The sequence below is a fragment of the Nesoenas mayeri genome (genome assembly GCF_963082525.1).
Source record: "Nesoenas mayeri genome assembly, chromosome: 2".
Taxonomy (NCBI): Eukaryota; Metazoa; Chordata; class Aves; order Columbiformes; family Columbidae; genus Nesoenas; species Nesoenas mayeri.
Genome location: NC_137543.1, coordinates 65,137,938 through 65,162,102, shown reverse-complemented (window position 1 = coordinate 65,162,102; position 24,165 = coordinate 65,137,938). Strand labels below are relative to the sequence as shown.

General features: G+C 39.4%; 1 protein-coding gene across 1 annotated transcript in view; it reads right to left on the bottom strand.

Moving 5' to 3' along the window:
- Positions 1-8,462: 8,462 nt before the first annotated feature.
- Positions 8,463-24,165, bottom strand: part of AHRR (aryl hydrocarbon receptor repressor) — a gene marked incomplete at both ends in the record, with an annotated part of 67,761 nt that continues 52,058 nt past the window's right edge. Inside the window, 7 exons of the mRNA XM_080339605.1 lie at positions 8,463-9,582; positions 12,168-12,309; positions 13,264-13,382; positions 14,930-15,129; positions 16,540-16,673; positions 18,020-18,149; positions 19,418-19,507. Of these exons, the coding sequence (XP_080195731.1) occupies positions 8,463-9,582; positions 12,168-12,309; positions 13,264-13,382; positions 14,930-15,129; positions 16,540-16,673; positions 18,020-18,149; positions 19,418-19,507 (1,935 nt within the window). The remainder of the gene's footprint in view (positions 9,583-12,167; positions 12,310-13,263; positions 13,383-14,929; positions 15,130-16,539; positions 16,674-18,019; positions 18,150-19,417; positions 19,508-24,165) is intronic.

Here is a 24,165-nt window from a genome sequence, read left to right as displayed (position 1 = left end):
GTCACAGCGTCATGTCGGTTGGAAGAGACCCTGAAGATCATCGAGTCCAACCATAAACTAACTCTAGCACTAAACCATGTCCCTAAGAGCCTCATCCAAATGCCTTTTAAACACCTCCAGGGATGGTGACTCCACCACTTCCCTGGGCAGCCTGTTCCAATGCCCAATAACCCTTTATGTGAAGAATTTTTTCCTCATATCCAAAGTAAACCTCCCTTGGTGCAATTTGAGGCCATTTCCTCTTGTCCTAATCACTCACTACTTGGGAGAAGAGCCCAACCCCCTCCATGCCACAACCTCCTTTCAGGTAGTTGCAGACAGCGATCAGGTCTCCCCTCAGCCTCCTTTTCTCCAGGATAAACAGCCCCAGTTCCCAGTCCAGGGCCCACAGCTCAGGCCTGGGGCTTGCAACCTCCAGCCCTGAGGAAAGGGGCAGGAAACACACTCCGCCAGGGTTTTAATTTAAATGCAAATATTTATTTTAAAATGTCTTAACTTTACACTTCCAACTGGTAATAAATGTAAAATATAATTTAAGAAATACACTTGAGAGTTCCTTCTAAAAGCAGACCGAGAAAACAGTACAAAAAAAAAAAAAATTAAACACAAACAGAAAAGTGCACCGGTTTTAGCAAAATTCCAAAATATCAAACCCAGTTTTTACTGCCTGTTTTTAATGAACCCCCTAGTGCTACATGGTGGCATCTGCTACACTCATACACGAAGCCATATGGTGGATATGGTTGGGTTATGCGTTGCCACAGGTATTTTCATATTAACTCTTTCTGCCTTTGCGGGAGCGACGCGTTCAACGTGTGTCGGGGCTGGGGCTGTGCGGGCCTTAATGCTTCGGCTGTCCCGGTAGCCAGTGTGTGTGTCCAGGTCGCATGGCTACATGCAGACCTTGTGCACACTAATCTGCACCTTTCCAGCTAATGCGCAGGTGTTTGTGGCGTTCTCTCCAGAAATGTGCCTTTGAATTTGAGTGTCATATGATACCAGTTAGGCCAAAACTGTTGATAAACCTCTATGCACCTTTTTTTTAATCATAGAATCGTTTGGCTTCAAAGGGACCTTGAAAGAGTATCTAGTCCAAATCCCTGCAATGAGCAGGGACATCTTTTTCTCCACTGTATTTCCTTAGGAGAAGGAGGAATGGCAGTTTTAATACAGGATTGTAAGTGGAGTTTGATGGCAAATTATACCCCTTTTCAAGATGAATTATGGAGTCACATTAAAATACTTTATAATTATTTGTGTTTCTAAATCTAAAATGGACTTAATGAAAACACTGCATTGTACATGTTGTTTAATTATTCCATACCCTCCTGAGAAAAAATAATATATACATTTAAAAGTGCAATTGCACAGTGAAAGAATAAAAATGTGTAGAAAAAAAATGAGAGAAGCAACAAAGGAGAAAAAGGGTTCCTTGATTTTTTTTAAAAGAGAGACCAGGTCTAAACACAAAAGGATTTGGCGGTTTCTACACTTGCAGAACCGAACAGTTGGTGATAGCTCTGTGGTTTTTGTCAGTGCAGCCTCCTTAAGAGAGGACATTTCACCAGCAAAGTGACTTTTTTTCTGTTTTAGGAGTACGACTGTGACTATTGAGTACCTTTGTCTTCCTAAGGACAGCAGGGAGCAAATAGGGGATTGCACTTCTGCCTAATGTTGTTTTGGCAAAACTTTTGAAGTATGCATGAGCTTGAAATAAAGCTACAGATACAGAAAACAGAAAGAGTGGAGGCCACAATGTATCATACTGTAAAATCAAGAAGGTAGAAAAGCCAGAAGAAGAAAAAGCAAAAGTTGGTTGGTTTTGGTTTTTTTTGATGGATACAACTGATTTTAAGGAAGAGAGTGTTCTTTGGTTTTCTTAAGAAGCTGTCTAGAAGGAAGGGGTGTGAGGAAGGACCATTTCAGAAGAGGGAAGTTTATTGACCATGTCGAGGAAAAACTGAATATTGTTCCTGAGAACTGAGATAACTTTTTGCATTTTTTAAGTTCTTTCTTAGAAAGACAATTTTTTTAAAAAACCACATAACAGTTGATAGTTGCCTCTCTTTATCTCACCCTTTAAATGAACAAAGGGAAGACACACATAGGGTCCAAAAGTTAGAAAAAATAAAAAAAGAGGTTCAGAAGGGAGAGTAGTGGGATGAAGAAGGGAGAGATCAAGGTGTGACCTATAAAGAAGCAGAACAGCAGTGTAATTCCTGACAACCTCCTGTGCAGAATGGGGAGCTCTAGACCAGACCTTCACCTGAGCTTTTTTTTAACTTAGCCTTTTAATTAGTTAAATACAATTAGTGTGACTGGCTAAGCAGCTGATGTTCTTTCCATTGCCTTCTCCCACATTTTCTACCAATGCAAGTGTGAAAATGGAAGTTTTAGTTGCTGTACAGCTGCCACTGGAGTCCTGTTGCATCAAAGAAATCCTGAGAAACTTCAGACTGGACAACTGAGCTACAATGACAAGCAGCAAGAGAGTTAATGCAGGCACTAAATTTGCCGGAGTTTCAAAGGGTAACCCCAGGAAAGGAGCAGGAGCACTTCATGCCTCCTAGAATGATGTTTTCTGTCTGATTGATAAATACAACTTTGTACTGAAGTACCTCAAACCTTGTTTTCAAGAAATTATTTTCAGCCTCAAAATTTACAAATTCAGTCCTACGGAAAATATAAGGACATGATTTCAGGACACAGTAGCAGTGGGTGATCTTTTTCCTCCCCAAAATTTGTTTTAACAATCTTTTTTTTACTTTCTCTCCAAACCTCCACCAAAAGAAAGTCTTTGCCTAAGCACAGGCAAGTGCTTGGATCTCCATACTTAGGGAAGAAAACAAACAAACAAACAAAATCTTTGTGATTTTAGCATAGTTTTCAGCCTGTCAGTGCCAATTTTGTTCAGAAGCATTTCTGACAGTATGATAGGGAAATGTAATTATAATAGCAAGAACATATGCCATGTGTATTCAAACAGGACAAAGATGTATTTGCCAGGGTGGTAGTCTCTATGAATATAAGCTACCAGCAGCCCTCTTATAGGAGTCAGTGAGACAAAAACCTTGTCACTACAACCTGAGTGTGGCCACCTGCAGAATCTCTTTGCTCACCATGCATTACAGAAGTCTGCTTCAGCTGCGACACACCATTTCACACAGGACTTTGCAAGATTTAAAAGAGGAAGAAGCTCCAGGGAAAGAAGTTCCTTTTCTAGTGAGAAGTTTTCTACAATCTGGTTTAGGGTTTTTTTTGTCCTAACATAATCAGAAAAGTTTTTCCGTTTCTAATGTTTACACTAAGCCAGTGGAGAGAAAAAGAGGAAGAGAGCAGGAAGACAAGAAAAACAGAACAACAGCTCCATTCCTCCATCATTCTGATGATGGGGTTTTTAGTTCTGTGATACTGATGAAAGAAAATGAGTATGTAAACTTTTGCCCCACTACCTAAGGCAATGTATATACCTATAAGTAGGGGAAATCTGTCTTTTTAACTACTTCAATTACAACATCACACATTGTTAAGACAATAGCTTTTCCAAAATAACTACAGTGGGTGAGGCTGTCCTACTTAAGTTCCAATATGGCTTCAACACAAAGAGTTAAGAAAGGCTTCTAGGCAGCAGAAGCTGATCTTATCCCACAGGATATTCCCTGCCTCAGGCTTGTTGCCTCCCACCTAAGTATTTTAAGCATTAGCGATTTCCAGAAGAATTGCACATGCCCTGTCAATCTCAATACTGTATCAAAGGATCAGCACCTAAAGGCTTACTGACCAGGCCTGACCTGGCAGGCCTCCCTGTGCCATCCAGAAGAGACTCAGTTCTAAGGATTTTAAGACTGCATCACTGTGTTCTAATGAAGGATGATTAAAGCATAGAGATATACTTCACATTACCTTGTTACAATCAAGGAGTGGGAAGTCAGTCTTTCCTACAGAGGATTTAGGCGCAGTCCCTTCATCTTTCCTTCCACTAAGTCTCTGAACTGAGGAGCAACTGAAACCAGCTTAGCCCTTGCACGCTGCTGCCCTCACTTCAGATTTTCAAAACAAAGCTCCGCTTTGGTATCCAAAGGGTCTAAAGTGAGTATAAATTATTGATAGTGTTATCTACAGTGGGGGTCTGCCCCAGTTCCAGCCAGTGGTGTAACTGCATCCCAGCAGACCTTAGAAGCAGCATGAAAATTTTTGCTGCACAAGCTTACCCTCCACTCAAATCAAGTTGGTTTTCAGTAAAAATAATGGCTTACAATGGTGTATTTCAGTAGGACTACCATTTGTATGGTGCTCAGCAGCTGTTTGCTGATAGCTAAAATCAGGCCACATTCTCAGCAAAGACAAGACCTTAATCAGCAGCTTCAGCATTGGTAACAGCCTGTGCTGTCTGTGCACCGAGTAACAGCTCAGAGGGAGATACGTTCTCAGAGCTTTTAGAACTGCTCACCTTCCATCCCCAAAAATACGCTCCCCAAATGCCAGAATTCATTAGTTTGTTCTGTCTCAGCCTCTGGAGAGTTTATGGCTGAAGAAGTTTGAATGCTATCATCAGTCAGGTGTTGGAGGCACACACTGGAAAAAGAAAGGCATTTCTTCCAGCCTGAATGCTCCAAGTTCATATCAGGCAAGCGTTTCACTAGGCATTTCTTCTACAAGAAGAATTTTTTTGTTGTTGTTACAATAGATGCATTGGGAGGCTCCTAAAACAGACCTTAGGGCTGTGCTTGAGGGGTGCAAATACCAGCTCATGAAGGGCAAAAGCTAAACACCAGTGATTGAAAACAACTTAAACCCTACTTCTCAGTGCTAGTTTTTAAAATAATACCAAAGCAACAACAACTGCTAACAAAATGTAACCACTTAAAGCAACTGCTCTGTCTTTCATGCTATTTACTGATCAGTGTCAAGGGATTGTGAATGTCTGCATACAAAAAGGTTTTATAAGATTGAATCAGTGGCAATTTAACAGGGCACAATGCAATGTCAGATTTCAGTCCAGACTCAATCCAGTGCGCATGTCCTGTGGAAAGGATGAAGGAATATCTGTGCCTTAAAAGCAGATAGCAAGAGGTTCCTTTTTTTAGCGCTTGTGTCCTCTGTTCTTTCCAAATGGTGTGATATACCAAGAACTTAGAAGGAACTGGTCTTTATTTACTGTCAACAGTGGTTAGTGATTGTCCAAGAATAGGATAAGCTGCCATTCTCTATATAGGCACAGTTTTTAGGAGATTGCTGCATGTGTTTCATAACTTAGACTGGAAGGAATTCCACTGATAACACATTTTTAATGGAGTAACGACTCTGCCACAAATTAAGTGGACCAAATTCAAATGTAATGTGCAGGATAAGTGTGTTTTTCTTGGGTTCAGGCTGTATGGTACGATAAGGAAGTAAAGGTGACTGCATTAACTCAGTGGGGAGTCAGAAGGTGACATCTCACTTTTGAGTCACACATTCATCCATCTGCCTAGAAGAAAGCCATTACGTGTCTTAGATTAGATTCTCTTACATGTAGAAACTTAATCTACCTCTATAATATCAATTAAGATGTGTAAAATGTGGCTGGGTATGTTGGAAACATGAGAAAAGTCATCTCAATTGAAATAAACCAGGGAAGCCTTAGAGTAGATAGAGTTATGTCAACAAAACAGCCTTTATTCAGTAACAGAGAGATCTATAGAGAACTTCTGTTGTTAGTATAAGTTACTCCCTCACTGAAGAGAGAAATCTGGCTAGTACAGTTGTCCCACTGTAGTCATGCCAGGAAATATTTCTAAGCCCAGACAAAGCATTCACTGGCACAGCCCTCTACAGCAGGGGTGTCAAACTCATTTTCACCGGGGGCCAGATCAGCCTCAGAGTTGCCTTCAAAGGGCCGAATGTCATTTTAGGACTGTATAAATATAACTACTCCTACAGTCCTAAAATGACATTCGGCCCTTTGAAAGCAACTGTGAGGCTGATGTGGCACCCGGTGAAAATGAGTTTGACAGCCCTGCTCTACAGAGTTGTACCTGGTGTGACCACTTACACCTGTGTGACATGGCACCAGCATGCCCAGATGGGTATCATAGTGTTTTACAGTCATGTTAGAGCAATGTAAATGATGAGAGAAGGTGCAAGGTAGTGTGAAACTAGACCCAGGTGCTCTCATTCAGAGGGCTGTGGCAGTGAGTCCAAGCGCGGAATTAAACAAGCGGCTTGTCAGCAGTGATGCTGGCGAGTCCTACACTTGCCCCAGACATCTAGTCCCACCCTACCCTGTCCCCACACTGTCCTATTTCTACCAGGCAGCTGCACAAGCACCCAGACTTGAGAACATTGCGGGGTTCACAGCATGACCCTTGCAGTGGCTGGACAGCCCTGGCCCTGTGTTTGGAACTGGGACATAAAGCTGTGCCACTGCTGAACGCCAAGCTACGGCCTCAGAGAGCTGCTCTGAGAGAGTCTAAAAGGAACAGGTGGATCAGCTGGATCAGCAAGGCAGAATTGTGCAGTGCCCCTGATATCTGACAGTCGCACTCTATGTGAGTACACACTTTGCTTGCCTGGAAGTATTTTTGTGATTTGGATTAAAGTTATGTGACATGAACAGTGGTGTATCAGAGAGCGGTGTAAATTATGATCTCATCTCTGAAAGGGGTCTGATGTTGCGTTGCAAGAGTATCAAGCCAAGGATATCAGACTGTCTCAAATAAGAGGCAGCACATATCTGACAGAGAGCTGATGTGCCTCAGACACAAAAAGAGAGAAGTTCTCATGGCTTGGATATGGTCAGCTGGACTATGGCAGATTTAACTTGAGCTATGGTAAGACATTATTGCACTTCTTTACTGTCCACTCTTTCTGCCGGGAACACTGCCTTCTGCAGGACAATCATCAAAAGGTACATTATCTAAACCATTTCAGTGAAAAGTGCAGCCTTTCAGATCAAACCATTGTTCACACGTGCTTAAATGACATGCAGAGAACATATATCTTTGCATCTGCCAACTCTAACCTACAGGCAGTAATTTCTATCAAAAGAGAGGCAGTCTTGGAGAAGAACAAGCTCCCAGGTGCAGAACCATTCCTCTACCTGAAAACTACATTTATCCCACATATTTATAGCATTTGGGAGAATTATATGCCACTTTTCTGGCATGTAAAGCCATTCCCATAGTGACTAGTAGATATAGGAAAGAAGACATAATTTTTTATAACATTTTGAAAAAGTAAACGTTCATTATAGGGCTTCTTTCAAAAAGCACACGTACATCTAAGCTTTTTTTTAAACGATGTGGTTTTTATGTAGGTGAAGTTGATATAAAGTGGAAATAGTGCAATTTTTTAAATGAAAGTTAGTGCAGGAGTCAAACTACAACAACAAAAATCAAACCAGAAGTTGCAGATTTCTTGATTTCTTTCTTTTTTTTTTTTTTTTTTTTAAATACATGACTGCCTGGGTTCAAAGGAAAGTGTATGGATCTGTTTTCAAAAGCACCGAAGTGCTTTTGAAAGGTGTACATCCTGCAATTAGCTCTGGGTGAGATTAAGATTTTCTTTTGGGAATGGAAGCAGGGTGCTTTCGAAAATAACGTATCTCATCTTAGTGTGGGATTTGGTTTTGATATAAGGTGGCAATGTCTAACAAGCTGCTATCAGTCAGAGATACTATCAAATAAAAAAGTGCATTTCTTTTGTTAATGTTACAAGTAACAGCAAGGAAAATAATTGGAGAAATATTTTCATATGTACATTTAGCAGCACTTTGTAACGCATTTATAGAAGTGGATAACATCCCATTGTTCAGTCTTTCAAACAGCAACATGAAAGGCTGATGGCTTTAAAATCGACAAATATGGGCACTAAAACATTAGTATTATCAAGAAAACTTGGGAAGAACTTCAGTTTGAAGTGAAATACTGTACTGGGAAGCCCTTGCCCGTTGGCATTAATTTCTGTTGAGATAAAGGAATAGCTGATGCATCTTCTCAGAGTTGGGAAAAAAAAAAAGCGGGGGGGATGGAAGGAACAAAAACTCCTAAGGTAAACTGGGTGCACTGGAGACCATAAACATTTTCCCTTTGCACAGAGGCATCGCATCAGCTTGAGAAAAACAAACAGGACAAAGGCAGGAAACAGAAATAGCTAGACCTTCATAATGAACCGTAGACAAGAAAGGAAAGATTATGAAGACAAATGAGCAGGTATACCTGTGCAGTCATTAATGATTATTTTTCTGTGCCGGAGGTTTTATCTTCCTTTCTCTTCAAATATCACTATGAGAAGGGCAGGGGGTGGGGGGATGAAGTGTGTGTGTGTCTGTGTCTGGTTTTTCTCACACACAGATGGGCACACACACACACACTCAAATTCTTTCCACTGGCTTTTAATTTTAGAAACTCATTTAACCCAACCGGATGAGAATCTACAACTTCTTGCTTTTAACATTATAAATATTCCAAATGTTATAAAATCTATTGTAAAAATGTACATTCAGTGGTTTTATGAGGCACAGGACCTGCAAATGTATTTTCGGGGAAGCTCATGTGTACTCTGTTCTGTCCACTGTTGGACAACGGTGGAGAATCCAGGGGCTCACGCTTGATTGCTTGAACCAAGCAGGGGTTTTTAAATTCCCAGGGCATTTTAAAAACCTCATTATTCTGCTCTTTCTCCTCCCCTGGACTGGGGCTGTAGAAGTGGCTGTAGCACGTCGTGTGCGGTGGGTCAGGCAAGCTTTCCAAACACCCGGAGGAGTTCTGAGGGCAAAACGGGGCCACCTCCTTGCTACGTGAACCCTTGCAAGATCTGTTCAGGTTTAGGTTGTTGGGATGATTCGCTACGATGCATTGCCAGTTATGTGGCGTGTAAAGGCAGTGCCGTGGTTTCTGACAAAGTGAGGCTGGCTCACAGAGGTCTGGTTCTGTTTTGAGGTTCACTCTATTGGGGTAGCTAAACCCCGGCTTTCTCACCGAGCCGTTCTCATCCAGCCAGGCTCGGTTTTGCGACGTCAGGTAGTTATCGGCAATATTTTCAGAATCAGAATCATGTTCGGTTTTGATAGGCATCTCCAAGGGAAAGGGTGCATCATAGAGAGGCTCCGAAGATACGAATGGCCTCTGCAGTTTTAGATGGTCCGTCGCATAGTTCTCGGCACAACGCTGTTGGACACCTGAGTAAGACTGGCAGCTCTCTGTGCTCCCCCAGTGGGAAGGGCAGGTTGATGCTAAATTTAAGAAGCTTTGGTCTCTGTTGTAGAATGATCCAGCTCTCCTGTTTGAACATGCGTTCACTCGCTGGCTCATAGGACAAGAGCTTGAGTTTCTTAAAGTCCAACTGCTGTTTGTGGTGCAGTTGTTTTGAACGCCTAAATGTGATGTGTTAGAACTGAGAGGTTCCTCTGGCATAAAACACTCACCGTTTGTGTGAGGCTCAAGCTTCACTTTTACATTATCTTGTTCGTTTTTCACTCCTGTCCAGTTAAGATGCTTCCACTGGCCCAGAGTTTCAATGGCACTGTTATAAGAAAGTCCCTCCACGCTTCCTTTCAAACTGGCAAAACCACTTGGTACCTTCAGTTGTTCATCTTCTTCCCTTTCAAAAACAATAGGGAAACAAAAGAAAAAAAGTCAATCAGAGGTTTCTAAACTGATGTTTCCTCAGATACAAATGGAGTGGCTCAACATACATTATAAATGATACTTTGCCCTTAACTTAATAGAGGACTCTCACACTCTTGCCCATATAACCTTTGCATTTGTTCAAGAGAAAAAAGAGTGTGCATGAATCAGGGTGTCAGTGTGTGTGCACAGCTACCTTTCTGTGTCACTGCTTCATTTAAATTCTGACATGCACTTATTCTTCCATTTCAGGCACACAGTTCACAAAACTTTAAATATTGTGGTACACTATGGGAACAACCTTGCACTTTTGTTCTTCCTTTAAAATATATCTAAATAATATTTGTGTGAGGAGAAATCTAAAGATAAAATGCAAAAAGTATCTTAAATGAGATAGATTTTGTTAGCAAGGAATTATTTGGATGCACAAGAACTTTCTGGTCAAAGTGATTTGAAGGAGAACTGCGGCGATCTTATATTTCAAGAATGCAGAGTTAGCTGAGAGGAAATAAAATGCCTGAATTAAGCATCCAGAATAGTCACAGATGTTCATATTGGGTGTAGGTTTGTTTCACATGTCTAACTTAATTCATGCTGTCTTTCTTTTTCTAAGATGGCCAGTGAATTAATTTTCCATGGCCTCTAGCTGAAGTGCTCAACATTAGGGAAGAGCTCTGGTGGAGAATGTTGCCTGAGCAATTGCATGTCCAATGAAGCAGTTTTCAGAACTTGGGGTCCAAATATTCAGGGTCAGGATTTGTATGGAATTCACTAACGTGCTGATTCCCAGCCAGGCAGGATCAGTGCTATGAAACCACCTTCTCCTTCTTCAGACAAGAAGTGGACATCTCAATAGGAAACAGAGCGTGAAAACCCGGAGAGTTAGTAAGGGGTTTAGAAGGCTTTTTCTTAGCTAATTACTAGGAACGTTTTCCTTGGGTATGGACTCAAAGTGCAAGGATAGGATTTTCCAGTAGAGGGAGTTCATGTTGTTACAAAGAGAGAGTGTCCCACTGTAATAAAAGTACACCAAGAAAGAAGAATATTTTCTCTCGTTTTTTTCCATGAGGTATTGAATATTTTCAGTAATATTGTTATTATTGATAGTCCTGAGGTGCAAATGCTGTGATACAAGTTTGCTGCAGAACTTACTTCTCAGGAAATGGTCTAATTGGGAAACCATGAACTGAACAAAATGCAATAGTCACAAAAGCTTAAACCCCCAAATGAAGACTGTTACAGTGAAATAGTATCTAGTGAAAATTCTCCAAAAGAGTCTATGTTCCCAGAAAGACAGCATACATGAAAAAAAAAATGTAGTAGTAAGGGTGAAGTCTGTTGCAGACTATGAGGAGGACAGAACTGAATATAACCCTCAAGGCCAACTCTTGTAACATTTCAGTCTGCAGGAACTATCAAGCACAAAGGAAGGATTTTAACCACTCGGGGTAAAAATGTAACTAAATAAACATCAAAGAGCATGCTCAGGTACACACGCATATACACAAAAATTATAAGTAGAAACCTGAATACAAGAAAGGGCCCTTTTTAACCAGCTGCTTAACAGAAGCTTATTCCCTCACACAGCAAGATGACACTTGTGCTTATCCCAGCAAAGGTGAAGAGTTCCACCACCCTCAGGTGGGAGCTTCTCTGCTGTTCACATGGACGCTGGGCCTGCTGCCCGCAGGCGATATCTACTCTGGAAGTTCAAAGACTTTTTCATTTATTTCTCTCACCTCCAAGGTCCAAAAGGAAAAGAACAGAGCTAACAGCCACATATTTTTCCACTGGGCCAGCTGGTGCCTGCATAGGCCTCCTGGGCCCTGCTCATTCCGTCCACCCTCTTATCTCTTCCCTCGGACCAGCTTGAAGAGATACCTCAACAAGGCCCAGAGGAACTGGAACAATCCCATGTGGGAAGGAAGAAAAGACTATTTGGAAGGAAAGGGTAAAACCTGGTAGAGAGGTCCTCGTTGAATGCAAATCTGTGAGATTGGCTTCAAATCCAAGGCTGAGCCTACAGCCAACTACATGTATCTATCAACATAAAATGAATGTGAGCATTCCTGTTTAGATTATGCTGAAAATCCACAAGTAAAGGCATGAGCTCAACTGTCACCCAGGAGGGAAAAAACAAAACAAAACATCACAGCTTAGCATAATCAAATGTTGAAATGTTAAAATGTAGTAAAAGGACACCAAATCAGCAAAGAGTTTTGGCTGCAAAGTAAAACAAGACCCAAAAATACATTTTTGTCCAAGAAGGTCAAAACATATTAATAATAAAGCATTTTTTTTTAATATTCTGTTTTAATATCTATGTGCACTCAACTTCAGAAGAAAAAAGACTGAAGAAAAGAAATAAATATTGTTTAGGATTATAACAGCCATTTGATATGATCCACAACAAAAAATGTATATTCATTTCATAAACCCTTCTGAGACAGCTCTTCTCTTAGGTCACTACAGTCATTTTAAAGATCTTATGCATAAAGAATACATTCATTTTTCTGAAATTCAGATATTTTTTTTTGTAGCATTGGAAAATATACTTACTTCAACATTTGCTGTTGGGCAAGGACATACTCTGAACAACCACTTCGGTAGAGAAATTGAGTGTTAGCTTGAACCCAGACCCAGTGATCTTCATTTGTTTGTACTTTGACTAAAGAAATGCCATTTTCTCCGTTATTCTTTGCTACACAATTCAAAAGAAGAACTATTTTAATACAAGCAATATTTAACATTTTTTTCTCACCTAAACTATGGTGAATGTTCACAGGTTTCTTTGCTGCCCTGGAATCATCAGCACAGGAAAGTACAAGCTAAAATATGTCACAGAACTAGGCAAATTACATTAAAAATAAAATATTAAATACCTAATGAGGCAGTTTGAAACACTTAAACTGTAACCAGGGAGCTTTCAGTATTATTAGTTCATTATCCTTTGTCCCTCTCAGTACCATACTGACAAGAAGATGTTCATGAAAAATGGGGCTATGACAGAGGAATGGTTTTAAAGAAGTTAAAGTTTTTCAGCAGGTATGACAGAAGACTGAGTATAACTCTGCTCAAGAAGAAGTTGCCCATTAGGGAAGACTTGCTGTCAAAATTTTATCCATCTTAAAATTTGAAATGCAGCATAGACTGTCAAAGTATTGCCACAGCCAAACACTGGGAAAACATGAGTCAACTCTGCTAGCAAACAGTGAGTTTTAAAGACAATACATTCTGAATTTCCTCTGTTTTTGATCTTTGTGGAAAAGTAGCATTTGTAGCAGATGATCCAGTTTTCCTCGAGGAGGCATAGATATGGTAATCTCTTATTAAGATTTTCACATACTCTTGTTAAATTCAGTGCTGCCATTTTTAGGGAGCATACATTGAGTATTCCTATTTACTGTGGTTTTTCATATCTCTGTAAACTTGGCATTGCAGTATTTGCACTCACTCCGAAATAGCAAACTGATTCAGCGCTATCTTTTGAGGTGGACAAACTTTTTTTTCTATTTTTTTTACAGAAGCAGTTTTAGAGAGTAGAAAAAAAAGAGAGCATTGGGACCAAAATCTAGAAAACCTAACAGGGAAAAATAAAAGGCAAGGTTCTTTCTCCATGAACTGTATATAATCCAAAAGTGTTTAGCAGACACACCTTTGATTTGGTTTTCAGCAATCTGTAACATGTTGGTGAAAGCTGCACCTTCATGGTGACTGTTTCTTCCATATGATTCTGCTGCTTCACAGAGGCCTGAACTACCTTTGGAACTGGAGCTGTAGAGGACAGAAAATAGAAAAAATTCCTTGTCAGTGAATGCCAGTAAAATCACAAACTCTGAAAGATGTGATCTTCAAGCTGTTGACCATTAGCAAAGACTTATAGTTTAAATATATAGTAACTAAAACTAAATAATTTTGCTCATGACTTACTCTATCTGCAATAATGTTTAAGCTTGAATGAAGCCAAATGCTGTGTATATTGTGCTCTGCCTGTTCAAGGCACATTCAAGATACATACATCACACTCACCAGCAACACTCTTAAGAGTTAACGTGACTTCAGTGTGAAATAATCATCATATGATTTGAACGGATTTCTTCCAGCCATTAGTTCAAAGTGCATATTAGGGTTTGTGAAGTGAGGAAAGTCTACAACACCGCTTTACAAATTTTTCCTTTATTAAGACCATCATAATAAATTACTATATAAATTTGCCCACCATCCCTGACCAACATGCCTCAGGTCTGAACCAAAGCAAACAGTCAAATGCCCACTTCATTCCTGTCAAATTCTTGGCCACTATCCAGTCAGTTAGTAAAACTGAAGTAAAGCAGCTCGATTCTAGGAGCTGGATTCTGATTGTCATTTAATTTCTACTGGGCCACTGAAAAACTGGCAAATGACTTTCCAACTCTATTCCAAAACCGTGCATAGTCCCTTATATCAGTATATCAGCCTTCCAGTAATTTAATTATTGTCAAAAGGATGTATGTGCTAGAACAACATTACACGCCTGGATGGTAAATCCACACATACACACAAGCATATTCTAATTAAAAGCAAAATTATGAGGCTGTCAGTCACACTGATGAGCATTTTACTTCACAGCAATGGACCTCACTGCTGTAAGGTTATATTTAACCAAATTAGGGAAAACATAATCCTAGCCCCAAACATCATCTAAAATTCAATCATAGAAGAGTAACAAAAGTAAGCGTTAGGAAGGAAATGAGTCTGAACACAATCTGTCCTGATCTTCTGTGATTGCTACCAAGTGACCAGCCCCAGGCCATTTAGTGAAATTGTAGATTTATGTGTTCATAAGCCTTCTGTTGTAAGATAAATACATACACCCAATACGTCTCATTAAACTCTACATGAACATCCACCCACCCACACATTCATTCAGCTTTCTAAAGTTTTCTGTTGTTTGCTACCAAAATGCCCAAGTCCAAACAACTGTGCTACCAGAAGATACTGAAATTTGAGAATTCTCAGTAAAAATACTTTTTCTTTTCCACTTTCACAACTAGTAGGATGACATTGCATTGATAACTTCTGAAGGTTAGGAAGATATCCTAACTTTCCCGTTTTTAGATAAAATTATAAATATACTTAATATGTATTATATATAAAGTGCAATATACTATCTTATAATGTAGTTATTATGTATTATATAGTTAAATCCAGGTAAGTTATTCACTTTTTCTAAACAGTTTTAAAATGGAGTTACTTAGCCTAATTTGTGCTTTTAGCATGCTTAATAAACATAAAGCCCTTAGTATACTTTACTAACTGCTAAAAGATTAATTTGCAAATACTTTGTATTCACTGCTGCTGCATCATCAGCTTTGTGTTTTGCTTTCACAAGCAGGCTTTTCATCTTCATTTCTGTCACAGAAGGGAGCAGAAGTGGCACCACTATGCAGAATAAGGACAGCTGAGGTGGCAACACTGTTCCTGATGAGGACTTCTTCTTTTGTCCAAAAAGAAACTTTAGTTTGCCTTGGAACTGCATCGTCTGTTATTAAAAAAAAAAAGAACATCTTATGCATTTCTTAAGCATTTAGTATAAACATTTTAAATGTGCATACAACCTAGGACCATGTTGTTTAACATTAAAACCAGTTTTGAAAGAGGGAACAAAACTAAGAATATCATTATCTTCGTGCAATTTAAGCCACTCCATTTCAGAGGCATGGTGAGTGGAGATATTATCAGCAGTAAAATGAAACATTTGTAGTTAGTTTTGGGTTGTTGTTTTGGTTGTGTTTTTGTTGTTGTTTTGTTTTGTTTGTTTGTTTGTTTGTGGTTTTGATTTTGTGGATTTGTTTTGTTTTGTTTCCTTTTCTCCTGTGTACTTAAAGTAGAAGTTCTGCGTTACGCTCTGCTTGCTGAGCTGGGCAGTGTGTGATGGTGCAAACAGCTGTTTATTCTGTGCCTCACTCTGAAGCTGGAAATATTATTTTTCTGTGTTCTGTTCTCTCCAGTGAGATGGTTCCTAAGTTTCTTTCCTCTTGCCCTGCCCTCTCCCTGGGAAGCCTATGGACTGGCACAACCCGAGGGCTGTGCAGGCAGACACCAAGGAAAAGATATGCCCAAGGTAACCACATACAAAGTACATAGCTTGGAAGGAACCATCTCTTCCTCACCTCAAATCTCTATAATAATGAGAAGGCAGAGATCAAGCTAATAGCAAGCTGCTGCCTCTCAGACAAAAATAACCCACCACAAAATCAGTCCCTTTGAGTTGGGGCATTTTCCAGAGCTACAAGGTTAAAACAGGGGTGCAAAAATGACTAACTGGTACATCTGTTCAGACCAGAGTCTTCCAGCAAGGGAGCATCTGAGACAGAACTTGCATTTCCCCATCTCGTGCCGATCCTCTCATTGTCTTTGTACATGCCGTACTTTGTAGCAAGAAGAATCAGCACTGGTCTTTACTAAGCAAATGGGGAAGTGATTTCTAGAAATGAGCCACTCTTGGTAAGGATATTTGAGAAGCATGTGAGAGATGCTCTAATTCTGGTTTTTATTATTGAAGGACCCTTTACAAAAGGGGAAAATGGATCATAATTATTCCTATTCCTTTAAGCAAATATTTTGTCTAGAAATTCAGGTTTGCCGCACTTGTGCTAGGTCTAGTACAAATCAATAATGGTATTGTTCAAAAAAGCTTAAAATATAAAAGTTTATAGATGCTTTCAATTTTAAATATTGCAAACTTCTTTACTCCCATCACTCTTTACATATATTGATAAATGTCTTTATAATAGATGTTTCTTTTTAGTGTAGAGCAAATGAAAAGTGTATCCTGTCTGTGCCTCTCCACAATATTTCCATTCAATATTCATGTTCAAATATTTTTCATACAAAGTAATTAAAATCTAGTGTGTCATGACTGCAGTTCTCCAAGTGCAATTATACTTACAAGGAAGCCAGAAGTACTGTCCAACAAGCAGCGAACTCGGCAGATGAAACAACGAGTTAAGAAGGAAGAATAATCTGTTGTCGTGCTGTCATTCTCTTGTGCTTTAAACAGTTTACTGAGAATATGTTCTTCTCCTAAGAACAACAGTGGAGGCAATATATATCAGATCACACTAAGAAAGAATGAAAATGTTCTGTGGCCAATTGAAGAACCTGTTACGGCAATTGCTAAAAATTACTTTATGGAAGGGGGCGAATATTAAATTGTATCATGTATAGATACAGCTGCACATGCTCTACCAAAAGAAAAATGAAAAGCTCTACAATGGGTTTCAGGTGAGTTTCTTCAGAAACTTCAACTTATTTCCTGAGTTTTTGTGATTTCTGGTGTTGCAAAGCAGGATAACAGATGTTGCTGGTTTTGAGTTCAGAGATCGCAGAAAATACATTAGAAAAAGGAATGAAATAAAGAAAAATGCTAATGCAAGAAAAAGAAATGAACAATCACTGATTAGCTAACGTTCAACTGTTGCCTCCTTGATTTTTAACGAAGCATTTTCCAGTTCTGGACTACAAGTGCATAGCTTTCGAAATACTTATGTCCCAAAAGACACAAGTATTTGTGCAGAAGTTCTGAAGTTCTCCACTGTATATAGTAGGACAAAAATTCCAAATGTTTTGTAACTTTTAATAGTTTGAAATATTCATACACATTGTTTTGTTTTCTGTGTACTTCCTACAAAATCTTGCAAAGTTCCTCAGATGTCTGTAAGACTCTTGCAAAACACAGAAACTGCAAGAAATTCTACTGAAGTTTCACGATTGTGTTCCTGAGGACTTCATAAAGGCAGCTGAAAGATTGCTTGAAAGTTTCTCCCCACCCTTCTCGAGACTGTGCTTCCTCAATTTCTTTCCTCAAATATTTCCTCACCTTTTGGTTGAAATGAATACATTTTCCTGGGATCAATAATTCTTTATAAAGTTTACAATTTCGACCCCATTGTGAGAAAAAAATCCATTGGTAAACCTACTTTTTCTTCGGAAAACTCCTATCCACATAACTTTGCATGGTATAACAACTGGCAGAAAGTTGTGTGACTGCTGTGGTAGTGTACAGGAACATTTAGCATGGGGTTCCTTTTCATTAATGAGAGAAACACTAATGTCCTGATCAGTATGAACAAAAGGTTGGTAGGATGAACAATGGTGCTGTTCATCCTCCTGGGTAAGAATATCTGTAGGTACATTAGTCAGAGAAAAATAAAGGAAACATCAACTTTACAACCTCAGTATCACACACTACCTTATAAATGTCACACATCAGGAAGAAATGTCATCTGTGGGATGAAAACATCATAAATGGCCACTATGTAGCTTTCCAGTGAAGACTTGATGTGGAACAGACGGGTGTAGGTGGAGTGCAATTATACAGTGCTTTATACAGTGGTGCCTATGTTTCCAACCAGCATATACAATCCCACCTGTTTCTGTCTGTAGTTGCTGTCCAGACAACATCTGGGGAGGATTCATGGCCCAGTGCAGTTGTCTACAGAAATCCTGGCGATCATCCACATGAATGTAATCATATATGTTTTGGTGCATTACATCAGTCTGAAACAATTACAACAACAAATTTGTAAAGGCAGTGGGGCAGACGCTTATCTTTAGGTTGATAATTTCCTTAAAATAATGACTGGTGTAAGATACCTTCAGAGCAATGATTGATTGAGAAAAGGTATTTCAGAGGCCCTCGCTTTTCACATCTGCTTTTTGACTTCAGATCCTAGATTCTACTCTGAATTCTTTGTGCATATGCAAACATGATTCACAGAAAGGTCCAACTGACAGCTAGTGACTAGTGATGTCCCCTGGGGATTGATGCTGGGACCAACCCCGCTTAATTTCTTGATTAGCGAATGATGGGATAGAGTGCACTGTCAGCAGGTTTGCAGAGTGTACCAACTAGGGAGAGCAGGATGGCTACTCAGACCTTGTTGGGCTGTAAAAAAAGGGCTGACAGAAACAGCAGGAAGTACAACAAAGGCAAAGTTCTCCCTAATTTTGGGTACCCCAGGAAAAGGAAGACACCGAAGTGAGCCCAGGAGTGTGCTACCAAGAGCTGGAGCACATGACATATCAGGAGAGGAGAGAAGAAGAGGGTTTGTTCAGCCTTAAGACGAAAATTCAGGAAGAACTTACTGCTGTCTACATCAACCGTATGAGCGGGTGTAGAGAAGACAAAGCTTGCCTCTTCTCAAAAGAGCAAAGTGAGGACAAGAAGCAACAGACACAAATTGCAACATGGAAAACTGACATTTGTTATAAGCCAAAAAGAAAAAATTACAGTCAGGGTGGCTAAATACTGGAACAGGTCTTCCAGAGGGGTCATAGAAACTCAGAACTTGACTAGATGAGTTCCAGATCAACCCGCTCTCACTGGATCTGCTTTGAGCAGGAGGTTGGACTAGATGACCTCCAGAGGTCCTTTCCATCTACATGGTTCTGTTATTCTGTGACTTTACAATAGATTTATTCTACACAGGCAACCAGTCTAGAACAGCAGCATCTTATACTGAAATTGAAAGGAAACTTTTAGCTAAATCTTATTTTTACAATATATCATGTTTCTGTTAACAAAAGCTTTCCAAAAGGAAAAACATCACAAGGAATTAATCTTCACCTGTCAGATCACCAAAAAAAAAGGAAAGTTAGTCTGAAATGGCATAGTAAAATGACTTCATTTCAGTAATACTGTATGTCTAATCAGCAGTAGAAGGGTAAGGCAAAAAAACCATGAGTGCTGCATTTTAGAAAGCCCGTTATCAGGAGAGACTCCGGGGAAGTCATTACAATGACAGTATATTTGTTAGTATATTTACCTGATGAAACCCTAGATAGTCCACAATCGTTGATGATGCATAAAATATCATTCCATCTGCGCTCACCACCAACGCAAAACCGTTCAGTGACTAAAGAAGAGAAAATAAAATAATTAAAAATATATTCACAAAATAATGCGTAAAATGGATATAAAATGTAATTTTTGCAGAAAGGCCTTTTTTTCCTAAAATGAAAAGATTATTAATAAACCAGAACATGCTTTTTTCCTTTTTTAAAAAAGTTAAGATAGCTAACTACAGTGTAGCTACCATATTACATTACTAGTTTACTATCTACTTTAAATTTTATTTGTTGTTAATTCATGTAATTAAAAGATGGTTTTTAATTTTAATTTAAAACATCACATTCCATATAATTGCTCTGAATTTATATGCATTGATACATATAGATAATATAATAATCTCCAACAAGAAAATTATATACATGTGTTGTTGTAACTATGACTTTAAAACTGGATGTGTATTTTAAAGTATGGGTATTTTCTTAAGCTTCTATAAAAATACATAGCATAATTGCATAAATGCAATGAGTTTAAAAAGTAGACAATAAATATGTCACTGATACAGACCAGTGTTTAGTCTAGAAAAATGCTAAATTAATTCTCATAGATTCAGTGATGCAAGGAAAGCAACCAGAGAAATCCAAAACCAGAAGTAAGGTTTAAATGAAACACACGACGCGAACATTAAGATCTATCATGCTACATGCAGACTAATTTTGCCTTTCTTCCCTTGATAAAGATTCAGTAACAACATTCAGGAGTTGGACTCGATGATCCTTGTGGGTCCCTTCCAACTCAGGACATTCTATGATTCTATGAACATATCTTCACTCCAGGCTTGCATTCCAAGGTAGTTTAGACGATAATTTCTTGTGATGGTTTTGAGGTCTTTTCAGATTACAGTTCAAATGGCTGCTGATGAAATACCACCATATTATTATTATCCTTGCTTCACCTTTCTCACAGTTTACTGTTGTAGTGATGTGCCTATTAATCCTGAGTTAATTCTGAACCACAATGAGGGCAGATTTTCAATTGCTCAGTAATCAGATACACGGACATATTTTTGTGAGCTTGGTTCTGTTTTCAGTTCCTAAATAAGGACCAGATTTCCAAGACTGCTCGAAGCCTGTTCCCACTGTGACAATGGTGGGCAGAATTTCAAGAGTTTAGTGCACAATAGGCCGACCTCCTCAGAAGATTTGGCCCCAATCACAAATGTGGAGCACCTTAGGAAACATGGCCCATGGGGACCATACATAGCCAGGGCCTCTGCACCTCGAAGAACATGTGAAACTGTGACTGGAGAAATCTAGTGGAGAGACTGCAATGGCTTGTCTATGTTTGCAAAGAGCTGTAGCAGCAAGTGGTTCCATCAAGTCAATACCAACCATGAGGCATCACTGAGAACAGTCAAGGGCAAATAATTTTCAGCTCCAGGTCAGCTCCACAAGTAGAGATCCTTTCCAGAATAAGTGTTATCTCCACCTAGTTGGGTTTGTGTTGAACACTGGTTATCCCTGTTGACTCTTCAAGCACATGGAGTTGCTGGACTGCTGTTATTTTCTGCTCTAAATAATGCCCAGATCCATCCTAGCACCTCACCAACCAGAAGATATGTCAAGATTTCTACATCTTCACATCTGTGCCTTTCACTGTGCTGAAAGGAGCCTTGGTATCTGTGATATCCATTCCCAATGTCAAGTGGAGACAAGAAAGCATTTTTGGCATCTTGTCTCTGGACTCATCTTCAGAGCAGTGAAACCATCAGTGATGTGATGTTAGGAATTTTATTACATTTTGAACATCTGGCAGGCCTTTTAATTTGAACAGACTAAAAATTTCCACAAGTTAACCATAGGACATGTAAGGGAGCTCCTTCATGCGAGTGTCTGTGCCTGTTACCATGCACATTCCAAAAGATCTCCAGTCCTGCTCAAGCAGCTGGGACAGGCAGAAATAAAGAACATTAAACAAATGTTCCTAACCTGAGCAAATTAATGCACCAAGCCCTATCGGGGAAGGCTTAGAAAATGGCCCCAAGATCTGAGTATGATCAAAGGATCTCACACAGTATCATGCTGAACATCTTTATAATGTGCCTTCTGTTGTCCTGCAGGCAAGCTGGAGTTTTTCAGCCCCAGTGGGAAATATCTGGGGGAGCATCTGCCTTTGCCAAGGACTGCTTTTATGAATCAATAAATAAATACTCCTATTTGAAAATTAATCTTCTTAATCAAACATATGGGCACATACTCTTTAGGCCCAGACATGTAGCCTAAGAGATCAGTCTCTACCTTTAAGATGTAAAATTTGCTCCCCTATAGTTGAAGGTGGGCAGCTCTTTCTTTATACACATTTTTCTTTCACAAAGCCAGAGTTGGATCAGGTACAGAAGTTTGTAAAAATGAGAAGGGGAAATGGGACCATGTGTATTTCTAAGGATTTAGATGAGTGGACTGGCAACTACATCTGTGAGGCTGGAGTAGGTATTAAGGAAGAGCAGGGGAGAGCAAGAGGAATGAAAAAGTGGAGGAAAAGTTCAAGGATCCATGTGTTTAAATTAAGCCAGAAAAAAGTATGGATTTCAAGGAGGTATGTAAATAAAGAGAATTACAAACTTCCCCCACTTTGTTTTTGTTTTGTTCTCAAAATGCTGATGTCCTTTTCTGAGTTAAGATCACTCAACCAAGTACTGCCTGATTTTCATGACCCCAAACACATTAGATGCTCTGCCCTGCAGGCAGGAGAAGCAAAACCCACTTTGGTGCAACAACAACTTTTATGAAGCCACATGAAGCTATTGAGGATTAACACAAATTCCATGTGTTTAAACCCTATTTTAGCTGGGAAACCTGCTGCTTCAACTACAATGAGAAGAGATGAGCTGCACATGGAGTAAGACTTTATAACCAGTAAGTCCTACCCACGACTGCAAATTTTTCTGTTTTCTCGGTATTACCCTCAAGTGCAGTTCAGTGTGAAACCTGACATCTGTAGCACAGAAGACTCTGAATAGAGTCAGAGTTGGGCTGAGATTTATGTTTTTCTTACTTACTTACCACAGCTGGTGTAAATGAGAAGGGTGTTTGCTAGCACAGGTCTGGTACCCCAGAAGTGGGTAGCAGTGATTGCAAATGAGTAGGAAAAGACCTCTTCTGACTTTCTCAGATAAATCTCAGGTATCATATGCAACTCCATACTCAAGCCCTTTACTGTAACAATGCATAGCAACTTTTCCATTATTCTGGCCAAAATTGTAATGATTTGTAAGACTGAGTGGAAGAGAGAGGCAGCTTCAGTCCATGAGAATTAACAAAAACTATTCCCAGCTTATTTCTTCTAAGTTATCAGGTCTCACATTAAACAGGACAACAAAGTATTAAATGACTTCACTTATGCTTCTACACATTCTCAGTTACTGAAATGAAATTCCCAATGATAGCTTTCTCTCATTGCCAGCAAACGGGAGGCTGCACTGCTGTGCTGTGTCAGAACCACAGCAGCCGTCTGCCTGGGTAATTCATAACCTGGGGGGAGGAAAAGGGAAAGAGGACACAGACCAGCCTCATATCCCTCTCTAATGTAAGCCCATGTCTGCCTGAAACACAGGGGGAAGAGCACAGAGATGTAAAGGCAGCTCCCTCATTTCACTTTATTCCTTTCAGTAGAAATAATGGAAAACCTAAAATAGGGCTCTTGGATTTAGAGGGGGGAAATAACCGAACTCCGTGGTTCAATGTCAATGTTATTTGCTTTGTGTACAACTGGTGTGTTTTAATCAACAAATTCCACTTGTATCCCATCACAATTTTTAGCAATTTGCATATAGTTAAGCAAGTACACAGAGACACACTCATGCGTAGAAACACACATACAAATATTAGGGTGAACATCTACACTTTTGCAACGAAAAACAACTGACTTTGAATCTGCAAAAAATCCATGGTTGCCAACTTCCATTTGGTAAACCATACGGATTCAATGACAGATGGAATTTCTAATCCAGGATAATAGTTGAAACATGTGAGACAGACTTAAGTACGTTTTGTGAACATTTGTTTGTTTGTGTTTGGCTTTTTAAAAACTCTTACATGAGTTTTCTACATTGTACTTAAAAAAAAAAAGAGCTTGGCACCAGACAGGGGCCTGTGTTCTTTTGAAAAAACATGTACATCCAATTATGTACTCACGAGAAGCTGCACCTGCTACTGAAACAAAAAACAATTAATCTGTCAGATCAAAGAATGTATGACATTATTCTGGTGCTCACAGTAGCTGTGAGATTAAAGTTATCAGTTCCTTCCATTAAGAAGTTTTCGAAACATTATTAGTCAGGAGGTTCTCTTTGGGAATGAAAGCAAATATTTTGAGGAAGATAGAACTTCCTTTGGCAAGACCCTTTATATATCCTGATTTTTTTTTCTGGTCCCGTAGCAGAAAATCAGCCAGCAAATACTTCAAAGATATTTTGGTCAAGGTCATGGCATAGTAAAAATAAGGAGGGGGAAAAAAAAAGAGAGAGAGAGAACAAGTTCCAAGCCACATTTCTCTTATTACTCTTCCTTGAAATAAAGGAAAATTCACTAGCATTAGGTCTCCAGAGACCATGTTACTATGGTTACTAAAGTACAACAGTCAAGGCCTGCAGCCATGCCTTGCTTTGAACAGATTTTCGAGTCACGCAACTTGGATACTAAATTTCCAGGGTCAGTTGGCTCGCAG